Source organism: Cervus elaphus, chromosome 5, assembly GCF_910594005.1.
Source record: "Cervus elaphus chromosome 5, mCerEla1.1, whole genome shotgun sequence".
Classification (NCBI taxonomy): domain Eukaryota; kingdom Metazoa; phylum Chordata; class Mammalia; order Artiodactyla; family Cervidae; genus Cervus; species Cervus elaphus.
Genome location: NC_057819.1, coordinates 101,355,686 through 101,371,290, shown reverse-complemented (window position 1 = coordinate 101,371,290; position 15,605 = coordinate 101,355,686). Strand labels below are relative to the sequence as shown.

At 42.8% G+C, this 15,605-nt stretch overlaps 1 protein-coding gene across 3 annotated transcripts in view; it reads left to right on the top strand.

Moving 5' to 3' along the window:
* Positions 1-763: 763 nt before the first annotated feature.
* The window catches only part of STX8 (syntaxin 8), a 198,811-nt gene continuing 183,969 nt past the window's right edge, over positions 764-15,605 (top strand). Inside the window, exons 1-2 of one of the 3 annotated variants that reach the window (XM_043903827.1) lie at positions 764-920; positions 10,049-10,148. In XM_043903827.1, the coding sequence (XP_043759762.1) occupies positions 904-920; positions 10,049-10,148 (117 nt within the window). In that variant the 5' untranslated portion in view covers positions 764-903. The remainder of the gene's footprint in view (positions 921-10,048; positions 10,149-15,605) is intronic. The other 2 variants (XM_043903826.1, XM_043903829.1) reach the window with 2 other exon arrangements.

Below are 15,605 nucleotides of genomic sequence, written 5' to 3'. Positions count from 1 at the left end.
CCTCAAGCTCCAGCTCCGCTGCCTCAGCCACCTCATCCTTGGGCGAAGTTTGGGTCTCCATTACTTGGAGACTCCGCTGACTTTCCTATCAGCCTACCGAGGCGTAGCGTCTTCTGGTCGTTATGGTAACGGACTTGCGCATGCGCGCCAGATCCACGGTCGCGCTGGAAGCCGGCCTACCGAGTCCGTATCCTTTTGCCCCCGTGAAAATCAAGAGAGGGCTTTTTCTTTTTTTTTTTTTTTTAACTTTCTAGTATTTCTCTGGAAATTTAAGGGGCACGAAATGCAGACTAATTCCCTCCTCCCCCATGTAAAGAGTCTGTGGCCTTTTGGGTAACGATATAATCAAGTACTTGATGGCATTTAAAAATTAAATATAAAGGAGTACCTCTGCTGGGAAGGCTGCTATAATATATAATTGACACTTCTTTGGGTCCCTTGAAGCAGGATTAAAAAAATAATTAAACTTGAGGTATAAATTACATATCCTAAAATTTACTTGTGAGTTTTAGTAAATTTATACAATTTGTGCAACTATCACCACAATCCAGTTTTTTTTTGTTTGTTTGTTTGTTTTAAGCAGAATAAAATGTTAACTGCTAGAGGTCTTAAGCGGCTCCCACCTTCCGGGAAAAATGCTTGGATTTTGTTCGAAAACAATTTTATTTTAATTGCACCCAGCTGTTTGCGTCTCTTAAAGGAGGCAAACTGGTCCGGCCCTCAGTCCCCGGGGAAGCGCTTTCCTTTTTCTCTTATCAATAGATTGGAGGCCTTAGGGTATGTATATTGCAAACTCCGGGTTCCGGGCGCGCACGGGTCGAGCCGCGGGGTGTGAGCCGCGCGGGCCGCCGTAGTCAGCTGCTGCGAGCAGGAAGTGTCCGAGCTGCGGGTGGAGACTGCACCATGGCCCCGGACCCCTGGTGAGCCCCGGTTGAGGGCGGCAGCGAGCGGACGGTCTCGGGGGAGACCAGGCTTCCGGGGAGCGGGCGATCGCTAGGCATTGGGGCCGGGGGCCTTTCGGAATGAGGGGTGGGGGAGCAGGGATTCTCCTGCCGCCGAGAGCCAGGGGTTGAGGGGTTGCGCTCCGCCGCATCCCGCCGACACTCTCGGTCCTGCAGGGGTGGCTGGGGTGGGAGACGCGGTGGACCCTTGGGGGAGTTCCAACGCGGAATCTCTGAGCCGCATCTCCATCCTGGTGGTGGAGCTGGCTGCTGCAGGCTTCCCCGGGACTCCTGTGAAAGTGAAATCAGAGTAACCTTTTTTGTGGAACGCCAGTCCCTCTGGTGATTTCCTTATTTCGCCGGTAGCGAAACGGAGGTTCAGAATTCACGGGAGTCAGAGAGTTAGTAACCAGTTGACGCTGGGGTCTAGATCTTGTGAGCCCTTCAAAAAAATCTTACAGGAATCTGGGAAGGAAATTATGCCGGTTGTTGATAAGGTATTTTATCCTCACCTCAGTATCATGAAGACTGTCTACAGCAGCAACTTATGCAGTAAAACAATAGCTGATAAGGAAGGGTCTTTTATTCAACAGTCAAGTCCCTAGGACTGAATGATGAAAGACAAATTCCTTTCCAAGGAACCTATTGCAATAGCATATTCACTTTAGCTTTTTGTTTACTAATTAAAAACCCTCTACCTCTACACGGTTCTTTTTGGAGAATATGTCTCACATTAGTACTTCTAACATAGTTTGTAGTTAAGTTGCAGAGAGTCTGGATATTAAGAGATTAACTTTGCAAGATCAAAGTTAATCTACCTAGGATCTGGATTGTCTGGACCAATGGCTTAACTGATTCCGTACTATTTTTTTGTCACCTAATTTTAACACCCTGATAGAAAAATTTAGAAAATACTGAATATTTGCAGAGGGGAAAAAAAAGAAACATCTTTAATTCTATCATCTGGAATAATTGCCATTGTTGACTTCTTAAGTGAATTTTTTATTTTGTATAATATATGTGTGTATATAATGTATTTTATAGAAACAGGGACCATTTCTCTATATCATTAATATTCACCAAAAACAATCTTTATGTTGCTTAATAGTGTATCATGTGAATAACCATGATGCAGTATGATTTAATCATTTCCCTCTTTGTATCTTTTAAAAAAATACTAGGGTTTTTTTTGCTTTTATTTTTTTTAATTGGGAAGATGGCCCCTTGGTACCATCTCTCACTTCTTTGACTTACTTCCTAGAAGTGGAGCTACTGGGTCCAAGAGTATGAACATCTTTAAGGCCCTTGATACAGATGACTAAGTTGCCCTCCCACTTCATGGAGGCTAATTCCCTCTTTTACACATAAAGTAGGATATAAAGCTCAGAAATAAGGTAGAGGTCCCAGGGTATCCGTTTAGGTGGGTGGAAACTATCCCCAAACCCCTAGGCCTCTTCCACGGTTAATGCGGAAAAGCACTGATAATTTCTCCTCCTCCTCTCAAGTAGTTTAACTTAGCAGCTTTCTCATGTTTGTTGAAAGTGAAACATTGGGGGACTCTGCTGTGCTCAGTCAACTTCCTTGCAAAGTGGGCTGCTGATCAGGAGAGCAGAAAGGAGTAGGGGATAGAACTTAGAAAAATCTAGAAAAACAGACTTGATTACAGCTTAGCCCTCCTGCTGTCGAGAATCATGGCAGTGATGCTTTACTCATGTTTAGAAGTAGAATGTGACTGTTACTCTTTTAATGGCATATCAAAGCAAATGGTAAGCTCACTGTGTAATAGAAATATCGCATGGTGACTGTCTCTGATCAGGCTCTTTGATAAAAGTTAATCAGCTTTACCACTTTTTCCCTCTCCATTCCAGTTCCTCAGCCTCTGTCATGGTGTCACCATCCTCTTAGTCTCTTAGATCTAAAAAACTCCAATCATCTACTTTTTCTTCATTCCTCCTATCAGATTATTGACTCATCTCCACTATTTTTATTTTTTTCTTTTCTGCTGTCGTCCAATCCTTTATAGCCTTATGGCTTACAGAAAGTAAATGTTGGTGGCTGGTTATGGAGTTGAATAGCTGAAGAAGTCATCTACTGGTCTCCTGCCACTCTTCTTTCATTCCCAATGATTTGTGTACGTGGAGTTCAGGTTACTTTTCCTAAACTAGCACTTTAGGCACCTGTGTGCTTGATTCCATCATGAGGTTGCCCATTACCACTAGGCTAGTGGTTCCCAAGCTGTGCTATAGATTGGAATCTCCTGGGGAGCTTTACAACTCCTCACATCTAGGGCAAGCCCCCTGCCAACTCAGTCAGAATGCTTGGGGTATGAGGACGCTTTAAAAACGTCCCCAGTGATTCAAGGGGCTTCCCAGGTAGCTCAGTGGTAAAGGATCTGCCTGTCGATGCCGGAGATGCAGCTTGGATCCCTGGGTGGAAAGATCCTTTGGAGAAGGAAAAGGCAACCTACTCCAGTATTATTGCCGGGAAATCCTGTGGACAGAGGAGCCTGGCAAGCTACAACCCATGGGACACAAAAGAGTTGGACACAGCCAAGCACATGCAGACCAGACAGTGATTCACATGTGCAGCAGAACTTGAGAACCAGTTTGTAGAGCTCAGGTGAGAACACAAGGATTAGGAGCAAGACAACTGGGGTTTTGGCCACAAGTGTTTCCCATAACCTCTTCAAGGCCTCACTTTCTCTGTAAAGGTATACCCCACAGTTCTCAGATTCCTTTCAAACCTTATTATCATGCTACTCAAGGCTCTGCAGAAACTGACTTCAACTCCTTTCTGCCATTTTGTTCTTCACTCTCCTACCCAGGACTACCCCTCAGCCGACCATGCCAGGCTCTTTCCCTTCCTTTCATCTTTGCTTGCTTCCTGTGCCTCTCACGTCATCTCCAAGGTGCTCCTCCCTCTTGCTGGAGTGAGAGGCCTGCTTTGACCTTGTGGTTCAGCCCAAGGTATAAGCTCTTGGCCCAGCCTTATCAGGTCCAAGTGTCTGGGCCACTGATTTCTCTCACTTCCAAATTCCGGAAATACGCACTTGTCATTTCTACTCCTCATCTGTCAGGAGGTGTGTTAGACCTTATTAATTATTGATTTGTATTTATGTGGTCTGGGACTGCAGAGTCAGACCTAAGAACCTCTCTTCATTGATGACGGCATGGAGGGGAAATGGGGGAAATGTGGCAAAGTTGCACCCAATTTTCCTTATCAGCTTCCTGTTTCCTTAATTATGTATTGGCTTATATCACCTGCTCACTTTTGGTGTACATGAATATATATGTGAGTTAATCCTGTTACAGAACCGAGTTTGCTCACCAGCACACAGTAAAGCCAATCTACTGACCCCTGGTGGTGGTGAAGGGAAGTGCAGCGTTTATCACTGCCAAGCAAGGAGTCCTGGTAGCCACTGCTCCAAACACATCCAAATTTCTTCCCCACCTCTCCGGCCCCCACACCCCCCCATGCCCCATGGCGGGCCAAGGGGTCTCAAAGAGTCGGGCAGGACTGAGGCACTAACGCTTTCATTTCCAGGGAAAGATTTTTAAAGACGGGATGAGGGAGGGAGGTTGTGGGGTGCGTGATCAGCTCGTGGACATTCTTCCGATTAGGTGGTGGTGAGGTAATCAAGAATCGGCATCATCAACCTTGTGGTTTCGAAACCGTATGGGTTCTACAGGCTTGGTGGGGGGCGAGGCGGGGGAAAGTTAAAGTCTGCCTGGTGGGGGATTCAGTATCTGCAAGACGACTTGAAGGACACGGCTCAGAATATTGTCTACCACCCTTGAGGAGGAAGTAAAGGTCCTTGACTTTGCTTAATGGCTAAACTATTCTTATTTTGTCTTGCTTGACTGTTTTCCTTTCTTTCTGCATTTTCTTACTTCTCAAAATTCACTCTTTGAAACTCAAGGAAGGCCTAGGAGGCTAAAGCTTTTCTATAGACAAGAGGCAGGTGGAAGACATGGAGGTGGGGTCTATTCCAGGAAGGCCCCATAGGTTACACTACCTCTGCTGCTGAGTCACTTCAGTCATGTCCGACTCTGTGCGACTCCATAGACGGCAGCCCACCAGGCTCCCCCTTCCCTGGGATTCTCCAGGCAAGAACACCGGAGTGGGTTGCCATTTCCTTCTCCAATGCATGAAAGTGAAAAGTGAAAGTGAAGTTGCTCAGTTGTGTCTGACTCTTTGCTACCCCATGGACTGCAACCTGCCAGGCTCCTCTCCATGGGATTTTCCAGGCAAGAGTACTGGAGTGGGGTGCCATTGCCTTTTCCTACATTACCTCATTGGATCCTTATTAAATTTAAAATGTAAAGCTCTTAGCATAGAACCTGGCCCAGATCAGGTACTCAGTTGTTAGCCATAGTTATAATTACTATAGTTAAGATTCCTCAGGGAAAGGACTGGAAATTGTTTTTTTCTCTTTGTTCGAAAAGACATTTGCCAGGTCCCCTCAGTGTTCAGGTGACACATGGGAATTCAAAGATTTTAAGAAATGGCTTGTTTACTTTTTTCAGACAAAAATTGGAACATTAGATTCCACAGCAGATCTAAATATTGTTTACTGGCACAGTCTTGGAAAACATATCTGTCATGTATTCATAGTCTCCACCCTTTAGAAGAGATGAAATGTGTATACACACTTAGATATTTTCCAAAACAGATAAAAAGTGAAAAGGCTGTTAGCAAAGGAAAAATTAAGGGACTGTTAGAGATTCATTGTGAACCCATCAAAGCCCCCACCCTTGTTAAATAGCAAATAGAAGCTCAGGATATGTTTTGAGAGAATTCTGGTGTCAGGTGGGTGTGTGTCCTTTGTCCTCAGAGCATTATGTTACCTGTTGTTCTGTAGGGCTCTTCCCTAAATAGCTGCTCTCCTGGCCTCTCACTCTACATCCTTTTATCCTGCCTTATTTACTTTCTTCAGTTTAGTCCAGTTGCTCAGTCTTGTCTTACTCTTTGCTACCCCATGACTGCAGCATGCGAGGCTTCCCTGTCCATCACCAACTCCTGGAGTTTACTCAAACTCATGTCCATTGAGTCAGTGATGCCATCCATCTCATCCTCTCTGGTCCCCTTCTCCTCCTGCCTTCAATCTTCCCCAGCAACAGGGTCTTTTCCAATGAGTCAGTTCTTTGCATCAGGTAGCGAAAGTACTGGAGTTTCAGCTTCAGCATCAGTCCTTCCAGTGAATATTCAGGACTGATTTCCTTTAGGATTGACTGGTTGGATCTCCTTTCAGTCCAAGGGACTCTCAAGAGTCTTCTCCAACACCGCAGTTTAAAAGCATCAATTCTTCGGTGCTCAGCTTTCTTTATAGTCCAACTCTCACATTCATACATGACTACTGGAAAAACCATAGCCTTGACTAGACAGACCTTTGTTGGCAAAGTAATGTCTCTGCTTTTTGTTATGCTGTCTAGGTGGTCATAACTTTTCTTCCAAGGAGTCTTAATTTCATGGCCGCAGTCACCATCTGCAGTGATTTTGGAGCCCCCAAAAATAAAGTCTCTCACTATTTCCATTATTTCCCCATCTATTTGCCATGAAGTGATGGGGCCAGATGCCATGATCTTTGTTTTCTGAATGTTGAGCTTTAAGCCAACTTTTTCACTTTCCTCTTTCACTTTCATCAAGAGGCTCTTTAGTTCTTCGCTTTCTGACATAAGGGTGGTGTCATCTGCATGTCTGAGGTTATTGATATTTGATATTTCTCCCGGCAATCTTGATTCCAGCTTGTGCTTCATCTAGCCCAGCGTTTCTCATGATGTATTCTGAGACGTATAAGTTTAATAAACAGGGTGACAATACACAGCCTTGACGTAGTCCTTTCCCTATTTGGAACCAGTCTGTTGTTCTATGTCCAGTTCTAACTGTTGCTTCCTGACCTGCATACAGATTTCTCAACAGGCACATCAGGTGGTCTGGTCTTCCTGTCTCTTGAAGAATTTTTCCAGTTTGTTGTGATCCACACAGTCAAAGGCTTTGGCATAGTCAATAAAGCAGAAATAGATGTTTTTCTGGAATTCTCTTGCTTTTTCGAGAGGATGTGCCAACGGATGTTGGCAATTTGATCTCTGGTTCTTCTGCCTTTTCTAAATCCAGCTTGAACATCTGGAAGTTTACGGTTCATGTACTGTTGAAGCCTGGCTTGGAGAATTTTGAGCATTACTTTACTAGCATGTGAGATGAGTGCAATTGTGCAGTAGTTTGAGCATTTTTGGCATTGCCCTTCTTTGGGATTGGAATGAAAACTGACCTTTTCCAGTCCTGTGGCCACTGCTGAGTTTTCCAAATTTGCTGGCATATTGAGTGTAGCACTTTCACAGCATCATCTTTTAGGATTTGAAATAGCTTAACTGGAATTCCATCACCTCCACTAGCTTTGTTCATAGTGATGCTTCCTAATGCCCACTTGACTTCGCATTCCAGGATGTCTGGCTCTAGGTGAGTGATCACACCATCATGCTTATCTGGGTCGTGAAGATCATTTTTGTATAGGTTCTTCTGTGTAGTCTTGCTACCTCTTCTTAATATCTTCTGCTTCTATTAAGTCCGTACCATTTCTGTCCTTTATTGAGCCCATCTTTGCATGAAATGTTCCCTTGGTATCTCTAATTTTCTTGAAGAGATCTCTAGTCTTTCCCATTCTATTGTTTTCCTCTATTTCTTGGCACTGATCACTGAGGAAGGCTTTCTTATCTCTCCTTGCTATTCTTTGGAACTCTGCATTCAAATGGATGTATCTTTCCTTTTCTCCCTTGCTTTTCACTTCTCTTCTTTTCTCAGCTATATGTAAGGCCTCCTCAGACAACCATTTTGCCTTTTTGCATTTCTTTTTCTTGGGGATGGTCTTGATCCCTGTTTCCTGTACAGTGTCACGATCCTCTGTTCATGGTTCATCAAGCACTCTGTCTATCAGATCTAATCCTTTGAATCTTTTTCTCACTTCCACTGTATAATTGTAAGGGATTTCATTTAGGTCATACCTGAATGGTCTAGTGGCTTCCCTGAATGGTCTAGTGGTTTTCCCTACTTTCTTCAATTGAAATCTGAATTTGGCAATAAGTTCATGATCTGAGCCACAGTTAGCTCCCGGTCTTGTTTTTGCTGACTGTATAGAGCTTCTCCATCTTTGGCTGCAAATAATATAATCAGTCTGATTTTGGTATTGACTGTCTGGTGATGTCCATGTGTAGAGTCTTCTCTTATGTTGTTGGAAGAGGGTGTTTGCTATGACCAGTGCGTTCTCTTGGCAAAACGCTATTAGCCTTTGCCCTGCTTCATTCTGTACTCCAAGGCCAAATTTGCCTGTTAATCCAGGTGTTTCTTGACTTCCTACTTTTGCATTCCAGTCCCCTGTAATGAAAAGGACATTTTTTTGGGGGGGGGTGTTAGTTCTAGAAGGTCTTGTAGGTCTTCACAGAACCATTCAGCTTCTGCTTCTTCAGCATTACTGGTCAGGGCATAGACTTGAATTACTGTGATATTGAATGGTTTGCCTTGGAAACGAACAGAGATCATGCCGTCATTTCTGAGATTGCATCCCAGTACTGCATTTCAGACTCTAGTTGACTATGATGGCTACTCCATTTCTCCTAAGGGATTCTTGCCCACAGTAGTAGATATAATGTTCATCTGAGTTAAGTTCACCCATTCCACTCCATTTTAGTTTGCTGATTCCTAAAATGTCAACATTCACTCTTGCCATCTCCTGTTTGCCTTGATTCATGGACCCAACATTCCAGGTTCCTATGCATTATTGCTCTTTACAGCATCGGACTTGACTTCTATCTCCAGTCACATCCACAACTGGGTGTTGTTTTTGCTTTGGCTCCATCTCTTCATTCTGGTGTTATTTCTCCACTGATCTCCAGTAGCATATTGGGCACCTACTGACCTGGGGAGTTCATCTTTCAGTGTCCTGTCTTTATGCCTTTTCATACTGTTCATGGGTTCTCAAAGCAAGAATACTGAAGTGGTTTGCCATTCCCTTCTCCAGTGGACCACGTTTTGCTTCTGTGATTGTGGTTTTCAGTCTGCCTGCCATCTGATGGAGGATAAGAGGCTGATGGAAGCTTCCTGATGGGATAGACTGAGGGGGAAACTGGGTCTTGTTCTGATGGGCGGGGCCATGCTCAGTAAATCTTTAACCCAATTTTCTGTTGATGGGTGGAGCTGTGTTCCCTCCCGGTTATTTACCTGGGGCCAAACTATGGTGGAGGTAATGAGGATAATGGCGACCTCCTTCAAAAGGTCCCATGCTACGCTGCCACACTCGGTGCCCCCAGCCCTGCAGCAGGCCGATCTCCGCCCCCGCCAGAGACGTCTGGGTCAGTCTCTTCTGGGGTCACTGCTCCTTTCTCCTGGGTCCTGGTGAGGTTCTGGTGTAAGGTTCTGTTTGTACCCTCCAAGAGTCTATTTTCCTAGTCCTGTGTAAGTTCTGGCAGCTCTATGTTGGATTTAATGGCGACCTCCTCCAGTAGGGCTTATGCCATACGCAGGTCTGCTGCACCCAGAGCCTCTGCCCCTGGCCCCTGCGGCAGGCCACTGCTGACCTGTACCTCCACGGGAGACACTCAGACACAGTTCTGTCTCAGTCTCTGTGGGGTCTCTTGAGTTCATTGTTCATTGCTGTGTTCTCCCATGCCTGGAGCCCTGCTAGGCCTCCAGAAATGTTTGCTGAATGTTTTGTGAATGAATGCATTGGGATGCTTGATCAGCGGCCAGAGAGCACAGTGGTTAGGAGCACAGACAGGCTCGGGGCCAGGCAGCCGGGGTTTGCAGCTGGAGGTACCAGCTGGGCAAGTGGCTCTACCTCCCTGTGCCTGATTTTTCTCAAGTATATGCTGGAGATGGGGACCCGGCTCGCAGCGTTCTTGTGTGGGTGGGGTGAGTTATTACAAAGGAAGAGTTGAGAATGGAACCCATCCCATAATGAGTTAACATTCACCACGTGTATGCCTTTACTGCCCCTCTGATCATCCTCCCTTCCTGTTCGCTGTCATGACTAGAATTACAAACTGCAACTTTAGATTACGCTGAAATTTCCTTTAAGGAATTTTCAACGCGTCTCTCTCTTTATGACTCTGATGCAGGTTCTCCACCTACGATTCTACCTGCCAAATTGCACAAGAGATTGCTGAGAAAGTTCAGCAGCGAAATCAGTATGAAAGAAATGGTGAAAATACAACCAAGGTAAGGCCAGGAGAGACTGGGCCCTTCAGAGGATTTGTTTGAGCTCTGAGGTCTGAAAACCCTCCCCTTTCAGAGGCTGTATGTGTAACAACCTGTGTGTGTTAGTCACTCAGTCATGTCTGACTCTTTGTGACTCCATGCGCTGTAGGCCCACCAGACTCCTCTGTCCATGGAATTCTCCAGGCAAGAATACTGGAATGGGTTGCCATAGGTCAAATGGACATTACAACCAGTCCATTCATGGTTAACTTCATCACTGAGACCAAATGAAGCAGGGCATCTCTTTAATTTCTCCTATTTTATCTTAAAAGCTGCTAACAGTTTTATAGTCTAGTTCCAGAATTGGTACACTCTCCCCCAGGTGGTAAATCTATCAGGCTCTGCAGAACAAGAGGCAAGTTCTCACCTCTTTGAGTAACCATTCTCAACAAAACGATGATAGTCTTTTTTTTTTTTTTTGTACATTTTACATTTAAACATGATCATCCTTCGCTTTCGGGCTGTAAAAAAGACAGTGGTGGGATTTGGCAAGGTTTTTTTTCAGCAAATCCTGAGTCCATGCCAGTTCCTTTGATTCTAATCCAGCATCACAGGTTTCTTTGTAACTTCCCCATTCCAAGTTAGTGTTTTCCTTTTCCTGCAGTGAGAACCCAGGTTTCCAAAAGCATTGATATGTTCTTGCTCATTTGGTCTCTGGTATGAGTGAAAGTTGCTCAGTCATGTCCGACTCTTTGTGACCTCATAGACTATACAGTCCATGGAATTCTCCAGGCCAAAAACTGGAGTGGGTAGCCTTTCCCTTCTCTGTGGGAGCTTCCAAACCTAGGGATTGAACCCAGGTCTCCCACATTCTGAGCAGATTCTTTACCAGCTGAGCCACCAGGGAAGCCCAGGAATACTGGAGTGGGTAGCCTATCCCTTCTCCAGTGGATCTTCCTGACCCAGGGATCAAACCGGAGTCTTCTGCGTTGCAGGTGGATTCTTTACCCACTGAGCTACATGGGAAGCCTGGTCTCTCTCATAGTTTATACAAAAAAGTTTTCAGAATCATTACACAAGCGCCACTACATATACTAAGTGTAGTTTGAGTCTCTTTATGGTTATTTTTTAAATTTAGAATATCCCACTAAGATTACTAAGGTTATTCTGTTCTAAAGATATGAGAATTGATTATTTTTTTCTGTATCTTATGCTCTTCTCTGTATCTATTGATGTCCATTTTCAGGGTTTGCTTTTTTCCCTGCCCTTAAATTTTAAATATGTAAAACATTTATATGGTACAGAAGTCAGTATTATATACAAAGGTATACTCAAAGACTTGTCTCCATTCCACCCTTTTTCATGCCTTCTTCAACTTCTTCTTAGAGTAATCCTTTTTTTTTTTTTTTAACTTAATTTAACTTAATTTCTCATTTATTCTTCCTGGGTTACTTCTTGTGGAAATAAGCATCCAGGGTGCTTTGTGTGTGTGTGTGTGTGTGTGTGTGTGTGTGTGTGTATTCTCATTTCTCTTCCTTGTTACTCTTTTGTATCTTGCTCTTTTCACTTAACAGTAGCATCATAGAAATATTAATTCGTTGAGATCTTTTTGGTTTTTCTTAGGACTTTATAGTGCTCTATTGTGTGTTGTTGTTTAGTCACTAACTTGTGTCTGATTCCTTTGCTTCCCCATGAACTGCAGCACACCAGGTTCCTCTGTTCATGGGGTTTCCCAGGCAAGAATACTAGAGTGGGTTGCCATTTCCTTCTCCAGGAGATCTTTCCAACCCAGGAAACTAACCCAAGTCTCCTGCATTGGTAGGCAGATTCTTTTCCACGGAACCACCAAGGAAACCCCTATTGTATGTACTGTAGTTCATTAACCTGTCTCCTAAGCATAGGCATTTAGATTGTTTCCTGTATTTTGCTCTTAAGAATAATGCTGCAATAAATAGCTTTGTGATTTTTTGTGTGTGTGAGATTCTTTTAAGAGTGAATTCTCAGAACCAGGGCATTTGTGATTTCTTTTTTTTTTTTTAACCTGTTGCCAAATTACCCTCCACAGGGGTTGTCACCTTTGACTTCCCAGGTTGGCCAGCAGAGGGCGTTGTCAATTTCCTGAATTTTTGCCAACCGAAGTGAGATAAAATTTTAGTTGTAATTTTATTTTATTTATTTTTTAAATTGAGGCATAATTGAATTATAATATTATATTGGTTTCAGGTATGCAGCGTAGGGATTTGATATTTTTGTGCATTACAGTGATCACCAGATAAGTCTAGTTACCATCTTACCATATGAAATTATTACAATATTATTGACTATATTCCCTATGCTGTACATTATATTCCCTTGACTTCCTTACTTTATAACTGGAAGTTTGTACCTCTTAATCTCCTTCACCTTCCAGTGTAGTTTTAAATTTGCATTTTTCATGATATGAAGTATGTTTTCACATTCTTAAGCACTATATTCTGTAAATTAATTCCCTGTCTTTTGCCCATTTTTTTCTATTGGATTATTGTTTGTTTGTTTTTTAATTTTTAAAAGCTCTTTATGTATTAGGGAGATTAGCTCTTTCTGATATATTGTAATTATTTCCTCTCCTTTATCATTTGTTGCTTGACTTTATCCATGGTAGCTTCTGTCATATGGAAGTTTTAGTTTTGTTTTGTTTTTTTAAATAAAATTGACTATCAATTTTTAATTGCCTCTCCTTTTTCACTCATTGCTTTTGCTACTTGTAGATTATAAAGGAATTTGTTCCTGATTTCTTCTAGCAAATTCATGGTGTCATTTTTTACATTTAGATCCCTGATCCATTCAGCCAGTATCATCTTCTGATGATAAACCATTCTGCTAACTCACTTCAGTCGTGTCCGACTCTGTACAACCTTATGGACTGTAGTCCACCAGGTTCCCCTGTCCATGGGATTCTCCAAGCATGAATACTGGAGTGGGTTGCCATGCCCTTCTCCAGGGGATCTTCCCAACCCAGGGATCTATCCTGCCTCTCTTACGTCTCCTGAATTGGCAGGTGGGTTCTTTACCACTAGCACCACCTGGGAAGCCCAATAAACCACTTGACTAAGGGCTGGATGAAGCACAATCTGGAATCAAGATTGCCTGGAGAAATATCAAGTATCGATAACCTCAGATATGCAGATGACACCACCCTTATGGCAGAAGACGAAGAAGAACTAAAGAGCCTCTTGATGAAAGTGAAAGAAGAGAGTGAAAAAGCTGGCTTAAAACTCAACGTTCAGAAAACGAAGATCATGGCATCTGGTCCCATCACTTCATGGCAAATAGATGGACAAACAATGGAAACAGTGAGAGACTTTATTTTGGGGGCGGGGGGGCTCCAAAATCACTGCATGTTGTGATTGCAGCCATGAAATTAAAAGACACTTGCTCCTTGGAAGGAAAGCTATGACCAACCTAGACAGCACATTAAAAAGCAGAGACATTACTTTACCAGTAAAGGTCCGTCTAGTCAAGGCTATGGTTTTTCTAGTAGTCATGTATGGATGTGAGAGTTGGACTAGAAAGAAAGCTGAGCACTGAAGAATTGATGCTTTTGAACTGTGGTGTTGGAGAAGACTCTTGAGAGTCCCTTGGACTGCAAGGAGATCCAACCAGTCCATCCTAGAGAATATCCTGAATATTCATTGGAAGGACTGATGTTGAAGCTGAAACTGCAATACTTTGGCCACGTGATGCAAAGAACAGACTCATTGGAAAAGACCCTGATGCTGGGAAAGATTGAAGGTGGGAGGAGAAGGGACAACAGAGGCTGAGATGGTTGGATGGCATCACTGACTCAATGGACAAGACTTTGAGTAGGATCTGAGAGTTGGTGATGGACAGGGAAGCCTGGCATGCTGCAGTCCATGGGGTTGCAAAGAGTCAGACACGACTGAGCAACTGAACTGAACTGAACTGAATTATAAAAATGAGTTTTCCGTATGACTGAATTATTGCCCAGGTTAGATTAAATTCCTCAATGTAGGCTTTCTGGATTTAGGTTGTATAAAATTTTAAGCATTTTAAAAATGTCTCAGATTCATATATCTATACCAATTCTGATGAACTTTAAAAAAATCTTTCTCTGTTAAGTATACAGTGGTTTAATATACATTTTAAAAGTTACTTATGCCATTGAGCATCTTTTAATATATTTTTTGGATGTTTTTTACTTCTTCCTTTATGAATTGCCTGTTACATTCCTATACATGTTCTTAACCTAGCTTATTATTTCTTAATTTCCAAGTGTTTCTTACCTATTTGTTAACTCAAGTTTGATTAAGCTTTGATCTGGCACATTTGGTACAAATATTTTTTCTATTAATTTGGATTTTGATTTTATAAATGACTTTAAAAATATACATACTTGTTAAATTTAGTTGAAATTATCACTGTTTTTATTCATGGCCTTTTCTTATAGGAGAAAGGGAGATAATAGAAAGGCTTTTCATACTCAGGGATTATATTAACAGAAATACTTTGTCTAATTACCTAAATTTTCTTTAAACTTTCCTCTTCTTTTTTAATCTTTTTTAGAGCACAGAAATCTTTACAATATTTGGAATTTGTTTTGTGTGTTGTGATTTTTTTCTCCATTTGCTAAATTATTAATCCCCACCCAAGTATGAAATGTTTCCTATTTCATTCACTGAATTTTTACACAGTTGCACTCTTTCTGGACCTTCTGTTCTTCTGCACTAATGAAGCCTTTGATAACTGCTAGCATCATACTCTTGTAGTTTTTTAAATAAAGATTTAACGTCTGGTTGCTTAAGGCCCCCTGTGTAACACATACCCTTGATCTTTCTGTATTTCCCTTCATTTATCCTCTTCTAACCGCAGTTTTGCATAGCTTTACTTACTTACTTAGTTTACTTGGGCGGGGGGTGTTGTGCTGGGTCTTCATTGCTACACAGGCTTTTCTCTAGCTGTGGAGAGCGGGAGCTGCTCTCTAGTTTTGGTAGGTGGGCGTCTCATTTCAGTGGCTTCTCTTGTGGAGCACAGGCTCTAGGATGCTCTAGTAGTTGCAGTGCCCAGATCTAGAGCAGAGGCTCAGCAGTTGTACACAGGCATTGTTGCTCCATGTACGGCATGTGGGATCTGCCCAGATCAGGAATCAAACCCGTGTCTCCTGCACTGGCCGACAGACTCTTCACCTATTCAGGGAAGCCCTGCATAGCTTTATTAAAAAGAATCTTGTGCGGTGCCTCATCTACCACTTCCTCTCTAGTAAAAGCACTGCACACGGGATTTTGGGTAGATGTGTAGTATATTTATAGATTAAATTGGGGAGCATTGACATTTTTGCGGTGTTGATTCTTTCCCTTCACTCATTCCTTCAGCAGTATTTCCTGCAGTTACTATAGGCCAGGCACTGTGCTAGATATGTTTTAGATTTCGTTGGTATTGTTAATGATGTTTAAAAATAATTTTTAGAAGAGTTCTTCCTAC